We start from the raw sequence: 25,374 nt of genomic DNA on the forward strand, positions 1-25,374 counted from the left end.
ATTTGACTTTGACTTTGAATACTTATAACATCATGTGGCGTCGTACATTATAGCGCCTTATTAATATCTACCAATAAACACAAAAAGCTATCCCAGCGGAGAAACTCGGGGTATATAGTACTTTCATAGCTGGCAACATATTTTTTTAATGGCGTCTGTTTTGTTTACAAAATATTTTGCTGTTTTGACGAACGTATTAGCTTAAATTAAAAGTTGTGAAATAGTATTTAGGTGTGAAATGTGATTTTCTTATCATAATTTTTATTATAAGACGCTTTGTGACACCCTTTCACTGCACAGTAAGTCATTTTTCAATTAAATTTCGCGCACTGATTATCCTGGATGTTGACAGAATGACACTGACGCGACGGGAAACGTAAGTGGTCACAAATGGCCACATTAAAACTGCTTCATTTCGTTTGGGCCTACTCACGTTCTAAGCGTTATTATTCTAAGCTATTATATATACCAGGCTCCTTTGCACAGGATGCCGGCAAGATTATGGGTATCACATCGGCGCCTATTTCTGCCGTGAAGCAGTAATGTGTAAGCATAATTACTATGTTTAGGTCTGAAGGGCGCCGTAGCTAGTGAAATTACTGGGCAAATGAGACTTAACATCTTATGTCTCAAGGTGACGAGCGCAATTGTAGTACCGCTCAGAATTTTTGGGGCTTTTCAAGAATCCTGAAGCAGCAGAATTATAATTTGCAGAGAATACCAGGCGGAGTATATTATTATACTATGATACCACGTAAATGAACATAGAACAGAATTAATATACAAGGTATTTTCTTTGACTAACGCGAGTGTTACACATTGAAATAAAACACTTTTTAAAGGATTAAAACGAGTGTAATTGTAACTGTGTTCATATATTAGATATTTATGTAAGAGTTACATTATTATTATTTGTTAACCCGACGTTTCTAGACCTTTACAGATCTCGTTTTCAGGGGGGCTGCAGATGAAATCTGTTAACTTTTTTAAGCTTTTATTTTGATATTACTATATCAATAGTTGGACAACCTGTATAGCCGAGTGGTTAGCGATCCTACCTACTAAGCTTTAAATGTATTTATGTATGTTTATATGAATATATGTATGTTTAAGTAATAATATACTTATTGTATTAAATATATCATTGTCTTGTAACCCATAACACAGGCTATATATGCTTAACTTGGGGCAAGATAATTTATGTAAAAAGTGTGTCAATATTATTATTATTATTACAAAAAAAAATAACTTATACGCAAATATCTAATACAAAAACACAGTTACAATTAGACGCGTTTAAATCCTTTCTAACTGTTTTATTTAAATTACTATTGTAACGTGCCAAGTGAAGTGAGCAGCGGGTGTCTGAGAGGTGGCGCTAGTGTTGCGGTGTGAAGTGTGGGGCGAGTCGTGGAGGGGAGAGGAGAGGGGAAGCGAAGGGTATGTAATGTCTTACTCATGAAAATCTAATTATTCTGCAGTGTTAAAGTGTTGTTAAACAATTCCGAAAGTGTATTTTTTTTATGGAATAGGAGGACAAACGAGCGTACGGGTCACCTGGTGTTAAGTGATCACCGCCGCCCACATTCTCTTGCAACATCAGAGGAACCACAAGAGCGTTGCCGGCCTTTAAGGAAGGTGTACGCGCTTTTTTTGAAGGTACCCATGTCGTATCGTCCCGGAAACACCGCACAAGGAAGCTCATTCCACAGCTTTGTAGTACGTGGAAGAAAGCTCCTTGAAAACCGCACTGTGGAGGACCGCCACACATCCAGATGGTTGTGATGATATCCTAACTTGTGGTGTGTCGTGCGAAGGCCGAATTCGGCGGCAGGAATCAGGAATCATCTTCGGAACACTCCCCGTGATAAATGCGGTAGAAGACACACATATTTAAAAGTCAAAAGTTATAATTGTAAAAGATATACATAATGCAGTGGTTTGTGTTTGAAATCTGATTTAATTTTCTCTACTACTTTACAATATACATTTTAATGTTTGGGTAGTATCCAAGAGGGCTGTGTCTGATGTAGCCCCGTGTTCCAGTCTCCTGCTCCTCCCAGCAGGTTGCCCCGGCCGTCATGAGTAGCCAGCGCCAGTCGAGACAGTTTGTTGGCCAGGCGCCTTTGGGGGGAGTCTGGCCGTGACAGGGGCGGCAGGGAGATGCTGCCAGAATCTGAAATTATTTATTTGAACTTAAGAATTGAACCTCAGCCGAACAAACTTTTTCACCACATACCACTGTATGTATTTTATGACAAAATTGTACACGGGTAAACCACGGGGCACTCCTGTATACAATATAATAACATAGTATTAGGCCTTGATCCTGATACTATGCCTAGATACTACACAAAAAAATCGTCACCTTTTTGCTCTTAATAGTGATTTTCATTATTATAACACTAGAAATAAGGGATTGCTTGTAACTAATTCTAGTAGGCTTCATAAGATACATAATAGCTTTAAGGGTAAATGTATACACTTCTATAATAAAGTCCCAGCTACTGTTCAGGCATTATCTATAAATAAATGGCTCTATCGTAAATCCTTTTACTCCACTGCTGAATATCTAAATGATCGGACAGCCTCGGACTAGATTGTGATTATTTTATAGAGATAGAAATGATTGTACAATATTGTATATTTTTATTGAAAAGAGCTCAAAAAAAGAATGCTGGGAGAGTTTCTTGCGCCGCTTCTTCTCTCTCAGAGTGCCATTTGTTTCCGAAGTGGTAGTAGTATCTAGTAGTTATTAGAGATGACATCAAAAAGAATTCTAAAGGAATCAATTTTGAGAAAATAAATGTCTTTTATGCCTTTTACTAGGCCTCTTATAACTTTTGAATGTCCGGACCGATTTCATCGCGGTTGGCGCCATTCGAAAGGGCTTGACCAAACTTATATTTTGAATACAATTTTATATTTTGAAAATGTAAGGTCATTGCCATTTGAAAATTCAAAAAATAGTGTTTTATTAAACTTTTACCAGACACTTAATTTAAAACAACACAAATTATATTTTTGAGCTCTAAGAGCTCAAAATCGTCATTAATACAATTTGAAGCGTTTAGGTATGGAATTAGAGGGAAGTTGCAGGGATGGCCTTAAGGGTCAACCGTTTTCATATAATTTTTTGAGAAATTCAGACCTGAATGGTAGTCATAGTTAGCGTGTTCACTCGGCGTCTCCTGCCCCAGCCTCTTGCGGTATTCTCCAGCAAAATGTTCCACCAATGTGTCCATCATTATTGCCTGCTTTGAAAATATCTGTAAGAAAATTTACTCCTCAGTAGCGTCAACCGTGATGTATTCTGATCTATTCTTCCCATTGTGGCTTCTGTGGAAGATACACCACAAGTTAGCCAATGTCACGTTACAGTAGACCACCAAGATTAGAGTACTTATACTTTTTTTTAAGTGCGCCATTTTTATATTTTTGATATTTTCTGCATATCACATTTGTTGCTGTTTGGTAAATAATTATAATATGTCAAGTTCTAGTACAGAATAATAGGAACAATTGATAGATTTAACCCCGCCAGAAATAATAAATGATGCACAAAATGCAAACTAAATACCTGTAAAATCTAGAGAAAAAGTACTTAGCTGCTTACAATAGTTTTCCTACAATGGAACAGCAAAAAAAACAGTCCTAGAAGTGAGGGTTATCACATTAAAACAAAACAAATTGTTTAGATTTGCAAGAGCGACATCTCAAGTCAATTTCGTAATATACAAATATTGGGGTTGAGCAAGTTATCAACTGTAAAGTATATCCTGTAGATAAAGCCATAACCTGAGAGTTGAACAAAGCACACAGAATTTTATAACGAGGCGGTACTCGAACGGATAGCTCAGTTGGTCAGAGCACCGGCACGGAACGCCGGAGGTCGTGGGTTCGAATCCCGCATCGTTCATAAAATATTGCTTTTCTAATTTTATTTGTGTATCGTATAACGAGTCAAGTGAAGTGAGCAGCGGGTGTCTGAGAGGTGGCGCAAGTGTAGCGGTGTGAAGTGTGAGGCGAGTTGTGGAGGGGTGAGGAGAGGGGTGGCGAAAGGGTATATAATATCTATCTAGCTTCTATCGCGGGCCTTGAGCGTGGAGACCGAATCCAGAAATTCCGTAACGAAAATAACCTAACACTTACTTACTAGATGTATATAGATATTTCGGCACAGTCATTACAGTTGCCGTGGATATCAGGTATGCTTTTTGTGCAGAAGGTCCCAGGTTCGAGCCTGGGGTACATCTTGATTTTTTTTAATTTCTTTATTTTTTATCACGTTTTTTTAATTTTTATTATTATGACAAACATTTTTATTTAGTTTCACCTGTCCCGTTGTCTGTCTGTAATCAAATATTGCAAGTTAAATTATACTCACTTCCCGTTTGCTTTTTTTAAAATTAATTTTATCAAAAAAAAAAAATACTGCATAAATAAAATAAATAAATAATTATAATTGCACAAGTTGATAAAAAATGCTATGCAATAGCTTTACCGCGGCAGTCCCCGAGTGCCACACGTCTTTTTTTTAATGAATTATGCTGCAGTGTTAAAGTGGTGTTTACTAATTTCGAGAGTGTATATTTGAAAATTATTATAATTAAATCTGTACACAATACAGTGGTTTGTGTTGTAATTCTGTTTTTATTTTCTGTGACTGCTAATTCAATTAATTGAGCGTGGAATGAATGCCTTATTTTTTTTTCTGCTTAGACTGGCGTTAAGTAATTTGTAATAATTGTAAGATACCATCTTGAACTTTGTATTTGAAGTTGAACTTAATTAACTAAATAAAACTTATTTATATTAAATTTAATATTGACAATCAAATATTTGTATGCCGATTTATTGGCGAATTGCACTATACATCTACCATTTTTTTTTGTTAAACTTTGATCAATTTCATTTGAATTTTATTCTAATAATCTGCGTAAATGACATGATTTTTGTGACACGATTTCTTAATTTGCTTTAGTCATTTTAAGAAGTGGAACCTGAAATGCTTCATATATTTCAACGTATAAAAATGCGTGCGTACAAAGTACACGTGTTAGACGTGAAACCTGCATTGTACATGAACCTCTATACTGCATATGTAGTCCTAGTACATGTTGCTATGAAAGACATTACTATCACCGCTACCATGTTTATGTTCTCCTGGTGTCTGTGTAGTACAACGTCGTGCGCATAACTTCAGAATATAATATTAAGGTATACTCGCGTCATACTTAAGACAATCTCTTCTTAAACTATGATGGCTTGGTATCAAATTCAAATTCAAATTCAAAAACACTTTATTCATGTAGGTCACGGAAATGACACTTATGAATGTCAAAAAAATAAATTGTTTCTTATTGAATTTACCGCTACTTCGTAAAGGGTTGAGCTAATGAGAAGAAGTAGCAAGAAACTCATTGCCATTCTTTTAAGTCAAGGTGTACATTTTAATTGTTTTACAAATCATTTCAATTACAATATATGCAAAGTGACGCAACAAAAATACTCAAATGTCAAAAACTGAAAGGCTTACGAGTAAGTCAAAAAAAGAAAAAAAGTAAATTAATTTTTGTTATTATCAAAACACTGTATAATGCTCCCTATCTCATTTTATTTCACGTTAAAAAAGTCTCGCTTTTTCGTTTCATCAACTTTCAAATCACAACCATGGCAAAGAAGTTCTCGCTTCACAAAATGGTACCTGTAAAATTTTCGAGACTCGTAGACCATTTTCAACAACCATGAACTGCAAGAAGAGACACGGAAGACAGTCCTCGTTGTCGTCTGAAGGTAGGCCGATGTCCCACGATAACTCTTCATACAGCAGACCGAGCAATACCGTCTGGAATAATAGTCTTGTATTTTTTTTATAGAATAGGAGGACAAACGAGCGTACGGGTCAACAACAGTTAAGTGATCACCGCCACCCACAATCTCTTGCAACACCAGAGGAATCACAGGAGCGTTGCCGGCCTTTAAGGAAGGTGTACGCGCTTTTTTTGAAGGTACCCATGTCGTATCGTCCCGGAAACGCCGCACAAGGAAGCTCATTCCACAGCTTTGTAGTACGTGGAAGAAAGCTCCTTGAAAACCGCACTGTGGAGGACCGCCACACATCCAGATGGTGGGTACCATGATATCCTAACTTGTGGCGTGTCGTGCGAAGGTTAAATTATGCTGGTTATCCAGGATTATTAAGTTATAGTTGTGACCAAGGAATATTACAGTAAGTTTCATGTACTTTTCCCAACTGAGACTGATAATATTGGACGCTAAAAGATCAGCAATGGCTTCCTTACTACTTCTGCTCAATTTAGCAAAGAATGTAAATTTTTGACTTTCCAACATGTCTGGACAAACAAAGCATGCGCGAGAAAAGAACAATAATAATAATATTGACACACTTTTTACACAAATTATCTTGCCCCAAATTAAGCATATATAGCCTGTGTTATGGGTTACAAGACAATGATATATTTAATACAGTATACTTACTTAAACATACATAAATTCATATAAACATACATAAATAAATTTAAACATCCATGACTCGGAAACAAACATCCATATTCATCATATGAATGCTTGCACAAGAATACACCAAGATAGAAAAGGTTAGCGGTTCTATAGTAATTGTAACCGATTTTGATGGACAAGTCGTAAATAATCAGCCACGCTTGGAATTAGCTACTTAGTATTTTGGCATTACTTCACTGGATAACGCACACATTGACAAATCAAAATTGGTCACGGATTATCAGGCTGTCAAGTCGTCTGTATAGAATATAATATATATATTTCTAGTGAGTAGAATATGCCAGCTTATGCTAATATTATATTGTGTCTATCTTAGATTAAGGATTGGTCTCCGCTGCGCTCCATCTAGATACCACAGGCATGGTCACGAATTGCGGTAATTAAGCCACTAGTGGGCGCATTCGAGCCAGTCTCGAACAATGTGTGACATTGACGTGCCACATGTTCTGTTAAACTTTGCTACTAATTGAAAATAAAATTCTTGGTTGTGTAGTAAGACTTTACGCATACAAGCATCTAATAGTTACTGTAATAAAAATGGTATCGTTCTTAGGTAGTGCGGTTATCTAGTTGGAGCGCAGCGGTGACCAATCCTTAATCTAAGACGGAGCCATAGAAAATCCATGGTAATTGCTTACGCTTTCAGTGTCATCAATGACGTAAACTCCATTAGAATTGACGGCTACCAGAACTGGGATGTCTTCGTGAGTCAACAAACTGGTGAGACTTCGAACTGGCTGCTCTATTTGACCTTGGAAGAAAGCAGCGCTGAAATGCACAACCAATGTAACAGTAATTTTAAAAGGCATAAAAGGCATTTATTTTCTCAAAATTGATTCCTTCTACCGCTTCGGAAACAAATGGCACTCTGAAAGAGAAGAATTGGCGCAAGAAACTCTCCCAGCATTCTTCTTGCGCTCTTTTCAATAAAAATATACGATACTGTACAGTCATTTCTATCGCTATAAAATAATCACAATCTAGTCCCAGGCTGTCGATAGATATTCAGCTGTGGAGTAATAGGATTTACGACAGATCCATTTTTTTTTATAAAACATTTAAATTTATTTATAGATAATGCCTGAACAGTGGCTGGGACTTTATTATAGAAGTGTATATATTTACCTTTAAAGCTATTATGTATCTTATGAAGCCTACTAGATTTAGAAAGTGGTGAGGTGACTGCCTATGGACATCCGCAACAACTGGTGTATAGAAATGCGTTGCGGGCCTCGAAGGTCTCTCAGAAGGTCAAAACAGCAGCCGGTAATTGATTCCACAAAGTGGCTGTGCGTGGGAAGAAATTTCTTGAAAAACACGTGGTTGTAGAATGCCAGACGTCAACGTGATGCGGGTGGTAGGTACTTTTATTTATGAAAATAAGGGACGAGACGAGCAGGACGTTCAGCTGTTGGTAATTGATACGTCATGCCCATTACAATGCAGTACCGCTCAGGATTTTTGAAAAACCCAAATATTCTGAGCGGCACTACAGTTGCGCACATCTCCTTCAGACATAAAATGTTAAGTCTCATTTGACCAGTAATTTCACTTTCATTTTGCACGAAATGTGTAAGTGTGGATTTCGGCCGCTGGAATGAACCCGAAAAGCTCCTCTGAGCACACCCCGTGATAAATGCGGTAGAAGAAAAAGAGAGAATCCACATCTATCGGGGATAAATTGATCTTCGACGATTCGAGCCGCTCTTCGTTGTATGCGGTCAAATAGAAGAAGCTGGTAGTGGGGAGCACCCGCCCAGAGTTTAGAACAGTACTCCATGTGAGGCCGAATTTACGCCTTAGGTGTAGTTCCAGGCGGTGGCTTATAGTGAAGTACTGTCTCGCCTTACTGAGTACACCAAGCTCTTAAGAGACCTGCAGTTTATACTTTTGCAGCTATCATTGTTTTTAATCGACTTCAAAAAAGCAGGAGTGTCTCAATTCCTCTGTATGTTTTTTTTTCTACTTGTTTGTATTAGCTTTGTCAAGTTGTTCCAAATATTTTTTTTATTTTTTTATTAAATAAAACTTGGTTACAAAACTAACATTCATAATTTTGTCAATATGGCTCTGACAATCTAATAGCTACACGGAGCATAATAATAAAAGCAAACACGAAAAACACTAACCTAACCAACTTTTAGGACGGGATCCCAGAGACGATAAGCGTCATGTCTTGGAAAGCGCCGAAAATAATTTACCATGACAGTCAGCTTTGACTATAAGTAAATTGTAGTTAAAAAAAAACTATAAAACACGCTTCTTATAGAAAACTAAAAAAAGAGAAGATAAATTTAAAATTAACATATTTGGTATTAACTTATTATTGACATATTATAATTCCTGCCTTTATAGATGAAAATTATATAAATTAACGAAAATCTTATTTTGCAAATTTTAAAATGGAATAGTTTTACCAAATGAATGTATTATCATCGATCCTCGATAAATCTACGAAGTTTGAACAAAATCTGGCAGTTTAAAATGGGTAAAAATCACTCACAAATGAGTCGGTTACAAACAAACATACAGGTGAAGCTAATAAAAAACATGTAAGGAGAGCTGGCTTCACTGAACGACATGAAGCACTGAAAGACATACCTCATCTGATTAGTTATGAAGTCTAGCGAAAACTTAGTTCTTTTGAAATCTAAACAATTTGTTATTTTTAAGGTGATCACTTCTGGCATTAAATTTGTAACCAAAATTTATTTTTAAAACTTATTTACTTTTGGAATTGTTTTAAAAACAAATATTGGCGGAATTAACACTAAAAAAAACTTAAATCATTTGTATAATTATGGATTTACGCAAACTAGCGCCTAATTCAATAATTTTTTTTTTTACCAAAATTTATCCCCGAAGTCTCCGAAGTATCAAACACAACACAAACGACATTACAAATCAATGTCCTAATATGCAATTATTAGGGTTAAGCAGGTTATCAATTGTAAAGTAGATCCTGAAGATGGAGCCACAACCTGAGAGTTGAACAAAACATATCAAGATTTATGAAACTTACGGCACTCGAACGGTTGTTTCAGTGGAAGAGCACTCGAAGGTCGTGGTCTCGAGTCCCGCATCGTTCATAAATTTTATTTTCAAATCAAATTTGTATAATTAATCCCAGAAGTGAGGGTTATCACTTTAAAAAAGAACAAATTGTTAAATTTCGAAAGACATCTTAAGTCAATTTCCTAATATGCAAATATTGGAGTTGAGTAGGTTATCAACTGTAAAGTAGATCCTGTAGAGCCGAAACGTCACTCGAACTTTTCAATTCCCGCATCATTTATAAATTTTGGTTACAAATTGAAGACTAGCATTTAATTCTCACCCATAAGTAGGCAAAGTTCTCGTATGTGCCAGGTATTTGTGCCGCAGCTTCCTGGGTGGCGCCGCAGGTGGTCTCTGCGTCTGTTCTAGAAGTTTCGCTTCAGGACTTCCCTTGCGACCAGCAGGCAAAAGCCGCGCCCAGCGTCCCGATCGAGCGTGCTTCGGCAAATATTTATCCTGATTCTCCCTAATAAAATACTATATTAAATCAATTAACGAATAGTTTGAAATGAAGAACGCGTATATATTACTTTTACGGATCAACCTTTAGCGATGAGCAAGAGTTAAATAGTAATATTGACAACGTAATATTGTATACGATATACATCCTCAAAAATACATGACAAGGATAAATAACCTACCGGGTTTCGAACCCGAACCTCTTGTTCAGTAGAGCAGACCACTGGGCTATGTAATAAACACAATAAATGATAGTATTAGGATAAAAATAAACGAACATTCAAAATTCAAAAATTGCAGTACGTATTATAGAAAGAATCGGGAAATGGAGAATGGTTAAGAGATCGTAAATATGCATTAAGTTTTATTTTATAGGTACCGAAAATAACAATATTATTACAAAACAAACCTGTCAAAGATCCTGCCTAGTATTATAAATCAGCCGGAAGATGTCCACTGCTAGATAAAAAACCTCCCACAAAGATGTCCACGACGATTGGTCCTGCGCTGCCCTCGTCCAATCTATTCCGGCGGGGGCCTACCAACACTGCGTTATCAACTGGATAATCACCATTCGAGGACTTTACTGCCCCAACGACATAATACTCACAAACAATATAAGAATACTACGTGCTGTTTTTATTACCGGGGATGGGGTTGGTCGGGGAGTGGGACAGGTGTGCGAGGTAAAGTTTTCCTAGCGATTTTTTTACTTGTGAATTGTACAAGAGCACACAATAACAGCTATTGAAGTTCGTCAATTTTGCTATTTTCGTTGGATAATTTCTTGATAAATAATTAAACAATATTGATATGTATGTTGTTCCTCTATAAAATACATAAGGTTGGCTTTTATTTCACTTTTTCCTGAACAGTATAGTTAGCACCACGGTGCTGATATTATGTTAAAAAATTATGTAAAAAAAAGTTTGACTCCTTTATATTCCAATCCGAATAGTAGGCACAGTATGTAAGATAATTTAATTACTTATATATAAGGGTATATTACACCTGTAGACAAATCAGCAATACATAAAACAGATATTTAACTACAAATATTGGATAGAATACTGGAAAAATCTTACCTGAAGAAAGTGGCAGTATGGCGATGCGGATCATAAGGTCCCAGCTGTATTCTCGCTTGTAACCCTCCAAGCATCAGTGCCTGTGCACTTTCCAGGGGATATCTCCCAGTAACAACGTTATGACGAGCTTCTTCGTAAAGTAATTCCTGAATACGGGAATCCCTGTATAGATATATATATATAAATAGAATATAGAATTTAACCGTGCTCTAAAGTTCTGATCCAATTTTTTTTATGATAAACCGGTTTATTAAATGGGCCATAAATCATAGACGACAACTTTTACATAAAAGTTTACAATGAGTAATAAATAGCAAACTTTATTCCCTACATTATTGTAAAATATTGTCAAATCATTTGTATATATATTTATATATACAAATGATTTGAGTTTTCTTGAGATTGGTCGGCTGTTGTGACGTATTACCCCCGGAAGAGATACGCAACAAAGGAGATGGGACTAAATTTGTTTGCTCAAATTTGTTGTTTAATTTTATAATCATGGGTTTCCGCAAAGTAACGCCTACATAAATAAATTTTCCCTGCAATAATGGTCTGAATAACTTTTGCCTTAAAGTACATAGTTTCTGAAATATGGGCCAAAAACTTTTTTCAAGTTGGCGATTGGAATGTCCACCTAGATGTGTCACCGTTTTGTAATTTTATGCTCAGTAAGTGACTCTTATAAAATTGGATCGGAAATTACTGCGAGATTGACCAAAAAACGGATATTTTTACTGGCATAGTAAATTTTTTCTGACACAGGCAAGGATGGATTTTTTTGCAAATAGTTCCCTATTTGCAAAAAAATCCATTTAATGCAAAAATGAAATCTTAACTAATTGTCTTGAAGTCCATCGGCACGGAGTCTTTCTAGTAAGTGAGTTTTCTTTTTGCTGTAAGGCTTCATTGAACAGGAGACCCGAGAACTATCTGAGAAGAGAATTGAGTTTGGCCATTGAAAGAGGTGACGATAATAGCTTCTTGTCCACTTCAACTTCAGAGTCCTTATTATTAAAAATAATTTACCGTTATTGGAAAAAAAGTTTCATAGATCATATCAATCGATAAGAATTGTCAAGAAGTAAATTGAAGATAGGCTAGAGAAATAAATTTGTGAGGACAGAATAACTTCAATTGATGTTTCTGTAAAGATACTTTCAGTCATAGTCTATCTGCAAAAATTGACGAAAAAGATAACAGTTTAGCATGGCAGAAACTTGAATATTTAAATATTTTTAATAAGAAATATAATGTAGCACTCAAAATTCCTCCATTTGAGCCAATTAAGGTGTAAGTTTTGAGCCATCGAATAACTTACTTGATCCCTTCTTCCAAATGTCTTGGAAAGAAGACGTTTCGTTGCAGCCTCAACACTGGCTGGTCTTTAGCTCTTCTCGAGTCTGATGCATGTCCATACCTTTGCAGCAACTTCTGCCAACCGGCCCAGAGTCTCCATGGGCAATGGTGCGGCTTCAGCTGAATTTCTGGAATTTTAAAGTGGTAATTTGTGTGTTTTTGTTTAAATGAGAAGAAGTAACGAGACGAGCCAAACTTTCACCCGACAGTAGATGATACCATCCTCACAGTATGATGATATGATCCTTATATGCTAGTCTCACTAGCCCAGTAAGTTCACTAGCTACGGTGCACTTCAAACTTAAAATTATTTATTTAAAGATTATTAAATGAAAGTAAATCTTGTCCTAAGAGGCCTTCCCCTAGTTACATGTTTTCGTTTGTTTTGTGAATAGCCTCGTCGAAGATAAAATAAAGTAATAATACTGACACACTCTTACACAAATTATCTTGCCCCAAACTAGGCGTAGCCTATGCTATGGGTACAAGACAACGATATATTTAATACAATGTACTTACATAAACATACATAAATACAAATAAACATCGACGACTCATATTCATCATGTAAATTATTGCACCTACCGGGATTCGAACCCGGGACATCTAGCTTACTGCTCAGTAGGCAGTGTCACTAACAACTGGGCTATAGGAGTAGTCATGTAAAATAAATGTAAGTTTTCACAAGTATTATAGGATCTCATTATTCTCCGTCCGTTTGTCGGTCTGTCAAGACCCTATATCTCGGGAACGCGAGGAGGTACGAGTTGATATTAAAACGACATCAAGTCTACAGCGTCTATAAAGCTGTGAAAAAATCAAAGTTATAAGTTAACGTTAAAAAAAACCGTTTATGCCGCAATAAACGTATTTGGAAACTGTCAAGGGAATCAATATTTATAGGGTATTATCCGATGACCTAGAACTATGAAAAGCAGGGTATTTATATATGGAATGGCAGTACAAGTTTTATAATACGCACGAATAGAGTAAACAGCGAGTTCCTAAATTTTAAATTTTCAGTAAAATAGCCTATCTTCGATATTTAAGGTACTTTACTCCCTTCATGTCCCATAACTTTGGGACACCCTGTATATAACAATGGTAATTATTTTGATGAAATAAATATGTAAAATTTAAAAAGAAACGAATTTCAATTTTTCAGTACAAATCGGGAATTTCATACTTTGACGCCTAATATCTTTCTTAATTTAAAACAATGATTAAACTTTTAAATAAATGATCTTTTGTACGGATTAAAAAGCGTGTCGCATGCATTTTCTACATATACTACTACACTATGTAAATATTGCTATAATAATCTTGATATTACACGCCTTTTAAAGAAAGCATTTCAACAGTAATATTTTACTTGTTAATCATACCTAGTAATGGACTACACATCCATAAAGCGAACACATTTGCTGCTAGATTCCTGACACTCGGAGTAGTCAAGCCCAATTCCTCGGTAGCAAGAACAGCATTCAGAAACCTAGAAGCTGTCACACATGACGGTACTTCCTCAGAACTCATCTCCACCATTATGGCAATTCGTGACATCAGATATATGCATGTTACAGGATTCGAGGGTCCTGTTGATGATGAAGTAGTGCTGCCCGATGATCCTGTTGATATAAAATATACGATTTTCACTCCAGCCTGACCACAATCTATTAAATTAAGTATAGATATTTAACTTCACCGACTTCGAAAAGGAGGCGGTTCTCAATTCGTATTGCATTGCCAAGCCAAATGTAATAGCAGGTACCTACACTCGCCACCCGTGACTTTGAGCGGGATAACTTCGTCAAGAACCAAACAACCCAAGCGGGCAAGCAGCGACTTAAACCCTATCAATAGGTAGCACATACGAATAATAGTATTTTATTAAAATTAAAGGAATAAGATTTGCATAAGAGGTGTATTAAATTAAATCCCTATTAAGTTATTTTATACTTTTGAGTTTTTGAAGTCGGTTTTTTAAACGTAATATTATTTATTTAATATTTATCGAGATTTATTATATTATGAAAGAGGAGGACAAAGGAGCTTACGGGTCACTTGATGGTAAGTAATCATCGCAGCCCATACTCGTTTGTAACAAAAGAGGAATTACAGGAGCGTGGCAGTTCTTTTAAAAGCGTCGAATAAATGTAGGTACATAATATTATTGTGTTGTTTGAGGTGCGCCAGATTCGAACCCGGGGCTCCGTGGTGAGAGTCAACGGTTCAACCTATTGCGCATTCAGAAATGAATTGTTAAAAAACGTGTGTCGTTGATATAATCTTAATTTATTTGAAAATAACTCTACAACTTGGGAATATAGCGTTCGCTTCCAGACTATATTTTATTGAAATAAAATTTATTACAACCCAATAAATTCAAACACCGATTTCCCACCAATTCTTTCTAGGCCAGACGCATTTATTTCCCTTTTGACAATTTAATTTTAAAATTCAGTTTTAAATAGAAATATTTGAATTAGGTTTGCAATTACCATTATTTTGCCACTCAATATTTCTTATACTCATATTTCTGAGTATTATCTTGAGACAGACGTGAAGGATCAGTAGACCAGTAATTTAACCTTCGACCCCCTTAAAACCGGTATACCATACCTACTTGGCAGAAAAATACTCTTTGGTGGTAGGTAAAAACCCATCTAACTGGCATACAGGTAAATGTAATACAAGTTTATTTCGCGGCTTTTAAAATTCTGTAGTTATAAGGATATTATTAAAAAAAAACGTAAAGATATAGATACCAGGTAGCGGAGGAGATATAGCACTGGAGGAGCTGCCTCCACTGGTGATAGGTTCAGTGGTGGAGAACGAACCAGCGGCGATGCAGCTGGAGCCAGTTTGATTGGAACAGCTGCTGAGGTTAGAACCTGGAATCATTTTATGATTTAGTTGACATATTTGATTGAATTACGGATATTTTAAATATTATTGTGTCATTTCTTACAGAAACCTGATTGATTTTGACTCGCGTTAATCAAAGATAGTAATATAATTTTGTAGAGTAAACAAGAGAGGGCGCTATAACAAAAAAACAGGAGAGGGCGGTTTGTAGAAAATAAAACTTCAAATTTGGAATATGCTATCTTGATATTATTTTTTGTTATAGCATAATATGTCATGTCGGTTATATTGAAGCAATCTATTAAAATTCCTTTTCTTCTATATTTACCACCACTTCGGAAAAGGTTGAGCTTTAATGAGAAGAAGTGGTAAGTAACTCATTGCCACTCTTTTAAATCAACATTTACAGCATCAAGCAATATTAGTATACGGGTTTAACTCTAGCACACCCGTGATTTATACAAGTGCAGTGCAGGTAGCATATGACATGAGTAAAATATAGTTCTTACCATAGACTTACAATGTGCTAGCGTAAAAACGGTCTGACAGCCCGATGTGTTGCGAGCATACTGTGTGTGTGCTAGTGGTTTACCTTATCTTCAAAATATCCTCATCAAGATCGGTTACAGAAACTATGTTGATTCGTTTTCCTATTCTATCTTGCTAATTATCCAATCTTCTCTCTCGCACGCTATGATTATCTTTATGTTAGTATATTTTACAGTAATGAGTTAGATACGCAGGCGTAGTCGCTATGGGCATGATCAAAAGGCTCATGGTCGCTCAGAGGGCAATGGAGAGGGCTATGGTCGGAGTTTCCCTGCGAGATCGAATTAGAAATGGGGAGATCCGTAGGAGACCAAAGTCCGACATAGCCCAAATGAAGTGGTAGTGGGCAGGACACTTAGTTTGACGGACAGATGGACGTCGGGGCAGTAATGTCCCCGAGTGGTGACAACGTACCGGAAGACGCAGTGTTGGTAGACCCCCCACAAGATGGATCGACGATCTGGTCATTATCGCCTGAATACGTTGGATGACGGCAGCGCAGGACCGATCGTCGTGGAGATCTTTGGGGGAGGCCTTTGTCCAGCAGTGGACAACTTCCGTTTGATGATGATGATAGTATACTGTATGTCTGTGGTTCTGATGTCTATTATATAGTACACATTACCATACAAAATAATAAGTTAAGCTTACCCATGACACTTTTTTCCAAGGAGTCAGAGCTATTGCTTTCCTTAGAGTCGGGCAAGGGTTTGTGAGGATCGTGCTTGTCCCACTCATGATGTCGGCCAAGTGGGCTGAACGACAAATGGGGAAGACGTTGTGACACTGAGTATAGGTGGGCATTTACTTCTGCCTGCAGCTTCTGGCTCTGAACCGAGTAGTACTCCTCGCGGGAACGGAACTCACTGAAATAAAAGACCTTCGATGTGACTGACTGTCTGTGGTATCGTAACTAAAGTCTACATGAGAAGAATAAGAAGAACATCTCTAACGGAAATACAGCAAGATAAAAAGTATGCGAATCTATTGTTTTTGTAACCGATTTTGATTGGCAAATTATTGAAGACAGTTAGCCACGCTTGGCAATAGCTCCTTAGTATTTTGATTCAATAAATAATTCGATTCACTTAAATAACTTTTTATCTTTCTGTATCTCCGTTAGGGACGTTGTTCTCTCACGCACGCTCTGTTTGTCTTTAAGCTAGTATACTATAAGGCCGCGTTTCCATCTGCAAGATAAATTCCGCGAGAAATGTCCGACAGTCTGTCTGACAGCAGCTTACAAGTGTAAACCCCATTGCAAGTGCTGTCGCGACAGTTTGTCAAGCGCTTCTTGCGAGTAGTTGCGAAGACATGTCTAAACATGTCTGCATCGACTCGCGACAGATCTCGCTGCTTATCGGTCTAATTTCGTATATTTCGCAGCAAGTATCGCCCGTGAATGGTCTCGTGAAGAAACAATAAAGTTAATAGGATTTTATAAGTGCAATCCTTCTTTGTGCGACTAACGGCATGCGGATTATAAAAACCGAATTAAAAATAGCTCCGTGCTTAATTCCATCGTAAAAGAATTCTCTACAACTACTGCTCTAGAATGAAGTCCGCAAATTCGCAGCATTAAAAGAGTATTTCCTTCTGTGATATCGAATCTCTGAAATATGTCTCTTGTGACTTATTTTTTTTATAACGTCACCAAGTTTTGCTAAAATAACACTTCTAAATGAACTGCGGTCATACAAATAAAATTGAAATATTGTTGACCTTCTAATTGTATTTCACGTAACAAATTATAGTGAATACTAGCTTCACATCTCGTATAAATCCATTCTCGAACCAAAAATGATCTTTTTTTCTTATTCAACAACAAAATTATTAATGCAGCTGCTACACGTGCGCGTCTTGACGATGGACAAGGGCTGACTTCCATGAGTCAGGTACTACGCCTTTGGAATAAGAGTGCCGAAATAAACGCGTTAGCACCGGCGTCAACTCAGGGGCACACGTTCTAAGCACGATTGGAGAAATGCCATCCGGCTCGCTCGACTTCTTGACGTCCAACGAAAACAGAGCTCGCCTAACAGTTTTCCGTCTGAACTGTACTTCAGGCATAGAGCTCTGACACCGCGGGGTTTTTTTCCGTTGTCGTCACGAGTCAAGTTGGAGGCGAAAAGAGCGCACAGGAGATCGGCTTTCTCTTTTGCCGTATGGGCCAGGGTGTCATAACTCATGTGCAACGGCGGCATGGACGGCTGGTTTAAGTTACCAAGAGCAGCTTTCGACAACGACCAGAACTTGCGTGTTCCGGTCGGGTAACTGGAAAGCTGCTCGCCAATTTTGACGACGTGCTTCAATTTTGCACAGGCCAGTTGCCGCTTAAAAATCTGGAGGCGCGGTTATATTTCCTCTTAAGAACATTGCAGTTCGGATCCTTTGTGCCGAGCGCCGCAACCCAAGTTCAATACGCCTGTTTTTTGCAGTTTGATGCTGCTTTAACTGATGCATCAAACCAGGGCTGTGATCTGCCACCGATCAGTACTACAGAGCTTGGTATAAAAATATCCATGCCCTGTAGTATCACATCGGCTACTGCAACGGCGCAGGAACTAGGATTATCCGAAGGGAAACAAACCCTGCCCCAAGGGTAGGATGCAAAAAAGCGACGCATCCTATCCCAATCTTTTGACTTGTAGTGCGAAACGCGGTGGGTCGCTGGTGGTCTGCGACGTTGGCGTCGCATAGGCACTACACTTTTGACCAGGCAATGGTCGGACGTTCCTAGAGGGGCGTCGACAAAGAACTGGTAACGATCGGGACGTGTAGTCAGCAGAAGATCTAACAAAGACAGCATGTGGCTATCCACATCCAGGAGCCGCGTTGGCGACTCAACCAATTGGGACAGACCATACGCCAATGCAAAATTATGCACAGATCGCCCTGCGTAGTCTGTGGTGCGTGATCCAAGCCATTCAGCATTGTGCCCGTTGAAATCACCCAAGACTACGATTTCAGCGGAGGGGATCTGTGCAAGCACGTCGTCAATTGCCGCTTGAACGCAGCCTATGAGATGATCGGTTTCTGCGTTACCACTATGGGACCTGTAGACACACGCATAGATGCTGACGCGGTCCTCTAAACCTACGCGCAGCCAGAAAGTAAACAGGTCCCTACCCTCAAAATTGCCGAGACGGCGACAGCAGATATCCTCCCTAACGTACACACATACCCCGAGATGAGGCAAAAAATTGTGCTTAATTTTGTCCCCGGGGTACGTTAAATATGACGTATCGCTAGGTCGAGATATCTGCGTCTCCGTAAGAAAACACAAGGCCGGCTGCGCCGTCTCAAGGTGGTGGTGGACGGCGTTTAAATTGGAGTAAATTCCCCTGATATTGCAAAAGTCCAAGTTGAGCGTGGAGCGGGGTACCGTGGTGTTACTGCCTCGTGTCCTTGGTCATGCGCGGTTCTGTGCACTCCCCAGAATACGAAGGACAGCCCGAGCCCGAGTGCTCGGGGAGGGATTCTCCGACTCTGATAGAGCCGGTACCCTCCTGGGGTAAAATCTTTTTTAGATCCACTGTCATCCACCCGAATGGGTGGAGGGGGAGGGGGGAATGGCCACCGTTCCTCGACACTAACCTATGCAAAACATAGCGGCACTAGGGCGCTACTTCACGCCGGTATTCTGTGCGAGTGTGGTAATTAACCCGGACGAGTCTAACCCGATTGTGCTGACGTCAAAAGACGGCAGTGTGACTCTCCCACTTCTAAAAAGCCATTAGTCGACTCTTGCGACACCCATGGGCCTGGGACTCTCCTATTCTTTTTACGCCCCGGCGAAAGTACAAGGCAAGGGCAAGTTACTCCGATTTGTTTAATTTATTATTGATCAATAGGCAGCGACGTAAACACTATTTCAGTTTCAGCTGAGTATTTTTAATTTAGAATCCGATTTGGACAGTGACATCAGTGGAGTAGAAGTTAACAATTTTTTTTAAACCCAGACGAAAAAGAGGATTGGTATAAGTTTTACGTTCGTCAGTCTGTCCCTATTTTCCGATCAAGATCTGTTCAGTCAGAGGTTTTTTAAGTTTTTAATCAAAAATCACACTCATATTATAAAGGGCCTTGTTTATTTATTGGCTTGTGTTTACATTTGTTACTTCTTTACGTCCTACTCGCATTTGGATTTAATAAGTTAAGGTAACCTTTAATGAGACAAACTAGTACTCAGATGTAATATATTTATTTACATAAAATAATTAGTTATGCTGGTTATTTAAATGTTAAGTTCCTTGAATTAAATAAAATTTGTCTTTTAGAATTAGATGTCTTTTCCAGGGTATCTTTTGGTATATGTTATAGTTGTGTATTTTTGTACAATCTAATTCTAGTAACGATTATTGTTATTTTTGAATCGGCGTCCTCCCGCCGCGGCCCTGCTCTTGTCTCTCGCCTCCTCACGTCCTGTGTGCGACTCAAGCACATCTCACCTATGTATGTAGTTACAAACCTAACTTGGCTGACACCACTCCAAAAATAACAATAATCGTTACTAGAATTAGATTGTATAAAAATACACAATTATAATATATACCAAAAGATACCCTGGAAAAGACATCTAATTCTAAAAGACTAATTTTAATTAATTCAAGGAACTTAACATTTTTTTTACAACTTGACATATTAGATTCATTAATTGCAATTGCAATGGGGCCACATGGGAAGCACCAGCTTTCAAATAAAAAAAGAATTATCAAAATCGGTCCAACCAGTCGAATGTTCTGAGGTTACAAACTTAGAAAAATCATATCGACGAATTGAGAACCTCCTCCTTTTTTGAACTCGGTTAAAAAGAGCGACTCCATTGCTTCCATTTCTGACTGTCCTTTCATCTGTCCCATTCTGACAAGCAGGTCTTGTCTGGAGTCTTGTCAATAACTGTACCATATTTAATGAAAAAATATTCGTTTTATTAAATTACTTTCGCTTTTTGCATATCAATCTTATATAAATAAAATAACTTTACCGATGATAAGTCACACCATATATTTTTTTGAGTCGTTAATGTATTAATTAAGCACTTAAGCTTGTTTGCAACAAGCAGAAAAGTATGCTTACATTGTCTTTAAGCACACTTTTGCCGTTCCGTTATCAGACTGCAAATGATATGTCCATATTAATAATGGATTAGAATTTATTTAATCAAAACAAATCTTATAACAATATTTACAGTACTACGACTACATAAAATTAAAACTATCATTACGTGGAAGCGTACCAAGAATACTGGCAGCATTACCGCGTTGGATAGCAAGGCTGATCCGTTGACCGAAATAGCTGCCAGCTCTTGGGTTTCCAGTAGCCTTATTGAGGCGCGAAGACAGTATTTTGAACATTCTCCGCGGCTCTGGGCCCCACGGGCCAAGTGTCTCGACATATTATGTATAAAACGTCAATGAAGCAAACCTAATTTTGTTGGATGCAATTACGAATAAAGACATAATACCGATCATCGTGTTCACGAAGCAGCCTTACACACAATGAATTCAAGATCTAAGGCTTGATGCATCCGATATACGATATTTTATATTCATACAGATTATTCTTTATCATATTTTATGAAATAATTTGTATTATTTAAACACGATTTATTTACTGGATGCAGCACCATACAAACTATTTTTTTTTTGTATATTACAGTCATTGTAAAATATTATTTTTGATTGTGTTTGGCTGATCAATTTCTTGTAAGTTCTCACGAGCTCAACTTTTTCGGGTATGGTATGTACCGTAAGGGTAAATTCAGTAAACTAAAAGAAATATTAATAGTGAATATGCAAAAGCGCTTAGTTTAAGCCTACTTGAATAAAGTTTATTTGACTTTGACTTTAATTATTTTCGCGACAAACACGGAACGTCTACAAACTATGCTCAACGGTCTCGATTCTCGATAGGGCAAGCCGAAAAGTAGGAAGGACTATCAATGAGCACACAAAAAACGGAAATCATGTCCAACGGAGAGCAAATGTCCAGGACCGATCGTCGTGGAGATCTTTGGGGAAGGCCTTTGTCCAGCAGTGGACGTCTTCCGGCTGAAATGATGATGATGTTGAGCAGTCAAAGTGGGAAAACTAAAATGGAGATGGGCAGGTCATGCTGTTAGATGTAACGACAAATGGAGTAGAGCAGTAACAGAGTGGAACCAATTCAAATTCAAATATTTTTATTCAAAATAGGATGTGAAATCACTTATTGAAAGTCAAAAAACTACCACTCATTTCAAAATGAATGCCTCAGGCCTGAGAAGAATGGGCGCAACAAACTCAGCGGGCTTCTTTTTTTCATCAAAAATATGTTTTACAATAAAAGTAACATTGTACAATTAAACTTATTATTTAATAGCCTGAGAGCGGTCGTTCTATTCCCAATCTGTGGTATCATTAAGAAAGTCATTTATGTTATAGTAACCTTTACCACACAAACATTTATTAACAATTCTTTTGAATAACGTAATACTTTTGCTTTGAACACTTTCAAACCACAAGCAAAAGGTCGTCCAAGAACATCTAGGACCGACGATAATATTGAGAGAGTTATGCAGTCTGTACGAGGAGATCCACAAATGTCTACTCGCAAGAGATCGTCTGTCTTACACTTATCGAGACGAAGTTTGCAACGAATTTTTAACTTGGATCTTAAACTGCATCCTTACAAGCTGCAGTTAACACAAGAATTGAAAGAGGCTGACTTCGGAGCAAGGCTCGCATTTGCCAATGAAATGCTTAATCGATTTTCCAATTTTGACAATATCCTTTTCTCAGATGAGGCCCACTCAATATCCTCAACTCAAACTCCATATTCGGGTTCGTAAACCGTCAAAATTGTCGTTACTGGAATAGTGAGAATCCCAAACTCAAGCACCAGAAACCACTGCATAGTCCTAAAGTGACAGTATGGACAGCAATCTCTGGTAGAGGAATAATTGGACGGTTTTTCTTTGAAAATGCGCGGGGGCAAAACGTCACTGTTAATACCGAACGCTATGTTGCGATGTTGGAAGGTTTTTTGGCTCCAGGGCTTGAAAATTCAAGAATAGTGAATTCTAGGACTTGGTTTCAACAAGACGGAGCTACCTGTCACACATCAAATGACTCCATGGCGGTTGTGAAACAGATGTTCCCTGGCAGACTGATTTCGAAAAGAGGTGATATCCCATGGCCCCCACGTAGTCCAGTCGTGATGCCTCCTGACTTTTTTTGTGGGGATACCTCAAGAACAAAGTCTACAGCAATAATCCGAAAAACATCGATCAGCTCAAGGAGAATATCCGTGGTGAAATGGCAGCAATTACACCAGCATTACTGAAGAAAGTTTTCAATAACTTCCGTTTGCGATTAGAGGAGTGTCGTCGTAGAGAGGGTCATCATTTAGACGATGTTATTTTTAAAAAATAAACTTCAGTTATTTCTTAATAATACCTCAGTTTTATTTTAACTATACCTTTTGTATTTATTTTTTAATCAATATTTTAAATATGCACGTTCTATTGCGCCACCCTGTACTATGGAAGTAACTAAAGTATACAAGTCGCGCCGTATTTATGTCAGTTAATTGTCTAAACTTTTTAACCGCGTATGCTGCAGAACTAAGTCTGATCGCCAATCCTTTAATATGGGGGCCCCATTGTAATTTGGAATCCAGAGTAATGCCAAGAAATTTAGCAGAGTCCACCGATTTTATCACCTCTCCGTTTAACAAAACACTTGCATCAACATTTTTTACATTTGGTAAGGTAAATTTTATATATTTCGTTTTCTTGCTATTTAACAACAGGTTATTAGCGCTAAACCAGTACACGATGTCAGATAGAATATCGTTCACTTCGTCATACATAGCTTGGTTTCTTTTCACTTTGAATATCAGTGAAGTATCGTCCGCAAACAATACTACCTCATGTTTTTTCTCTATAAGATTAGGAAGATCATTTATATAGATAAGGAAGAGGAACGGTCCGAGAACAGACCCTTGTGGTACCCCCATACTGTGAGGAGTCCCAGGAGATCTCCTGCCGTTCACGTCGACCTTCTGTATTCTATTGTTTAGATATGAAATCAGAAGATCGAGCGCAGTTTCAATGGTATAGGTATCAGTAAGTAATACAAAAGACAAAGACAGCGAAAGACCGGAGAAGGTGGAGAATCTCTCCACCTTCTCCGGTCTTTCGAATGGAGGAGGCCTTACGGAATTGGAGGGAAATGGATGATGGATTTTATATAGATTAAGAGATAAAATTGAAGTAAAAAGTTTTGTAATTAATTGAGCATTGTCTGAATAAAGAGTACTTTATTTATTTATATAAATAGTATATTGACAGGTTGACGGAACATGATAATATTATGCGCTGCAGCTAATATTATTATGGTTTAGAAAGTTTTTATATCTTGCATCAATGACATTCTATTTATAGAACGTCATTGCCTTGCATTGAACTTTATTGTAATAATTTCCCATTTATTAGAAAACGGTGGTGAATAAACCATTTCCGGTGAGCTTATTTCCTTCTTTCCAAAGCAGGCGTAGGTTTGAGTGCGAGTTGTTCTCCGTGCTCTCTTATAGGTTTCATTGCTCTTTTCATTATTAGTAATTTAAATAGCTTAGGTACATTCCGATAAATTCGACTTATATCATAAAATATGCACCGAAGTGTTTTTGTGGATTAAAGAGATACGTTTCATTAGAAGCTTTACTTACGCACATAATTATCGAATCTAATCTAGAAAGTGCCGGATTACTAAACATCAAACAGCTGTAAATTTACATACTAATGACCAAACATAGTAGACCATGCAGACGTAGGTACGCAGGCTGAAATAGATCAAACATAGGCTGACGAAGTATCAGCACATCAATAAGTAAATGGTCAAACACAGCTAGTTACTTTTAAAAGAACATTAGTTACATACTTGTATTGATATTCGGATTGAACTGGATAGCCTCGTCTTGAATAATCTACGGGTATTATTGTGATATAATTTCCGCTATTTTGAACATTACTTTCCCCGTATGCTCCCATTTCGGATTGGTGGTCCATTGAAATATAGAAATTAAAAGGTCAGTATCCTAAATCTCCACTTCATATTGTAAACAATCGGAGCACCATTATACAAGAAAATCGAATATCGATCGCTTTCGCGCCCTGCTTTTTTTTAAATTTATTGCATGGGCTATGTCACAATTGGGGGCCTACTTATGAAGTTGTATTTTAATTTATTTAGTGGCACGGGATGCAAGTCCAGAGGCCTTTAATGAGGATATGATTAGTGTTGCCCGATCAATTTCAATTTTCAATATATTGAAAATTCACTAACACAAGCTTATGTTATGTTGTTATAATTATTAATAGATTAAATTAAATATATCTCTAAACACATTTATTGATATTATTATATTGCATAGTGCATAATATATAATATTTATACTATAGCTATAGGTAATA

The 25,374-nt window shown here is 37.5% G+C and overlaps 2 protein-coding genes across 2 annotated transcripts in view; both read right to left on the reverse strand.

Annotated features, from left to right (window-relative positions):
• LOC126964869 (serine/threonine-protein phosphatase 5) overlaps positions 1–25,374 on the reverse strand; it is a 415,601-nt gene that overhangs the window by 204,975 nt on the left and 185,252 nt on the right. The gene's annotated exons all lie outside the window — the stretch shown is intronic.
• On the reverse strand, positions 1,941–25,073 carry LOC126964866 (putative FERM domain-containing protein FRMD8P1). Its single transcript, XM_050808186.1, has 11 exons — positions 24,842–25,073; positions 16,569–16,783; positions 15,269–15,394; positions 13,889–14,128; positions 12,466–12,631; positions 11,145–11,306; positions 9,881–10,066; positions 7,182–7,311; positions 5,708–5,848; positions 3,152–3,269; positions 1,941–2,176 (listed from the first exon to the last, which is right to left on the reverse strand). Exons 1-11 carry the CDS (start codon positions 24,967–24,969, stop codon positions 1,992–1,994), a joined length of 1,797 nt encoding a protein of 598 aa, XP_050664143.1. The 5' UTR covers positions 24,970–25,073; the 3' UTR covers positions 1,941–1,991.

Source organism: Leptidea sinapis, chromosome 6, assembly GCF_905404315.1.
Source record: "Leptidea sinapis chromosome 6, ilLepSina1.1, whole genome shotgun sequence".
NCBI lineage: Eukaryota > Metazoa > Arthropoda > Insecta > Lepidoptera > Pieridae > Leptidea > Leptidea sinapis.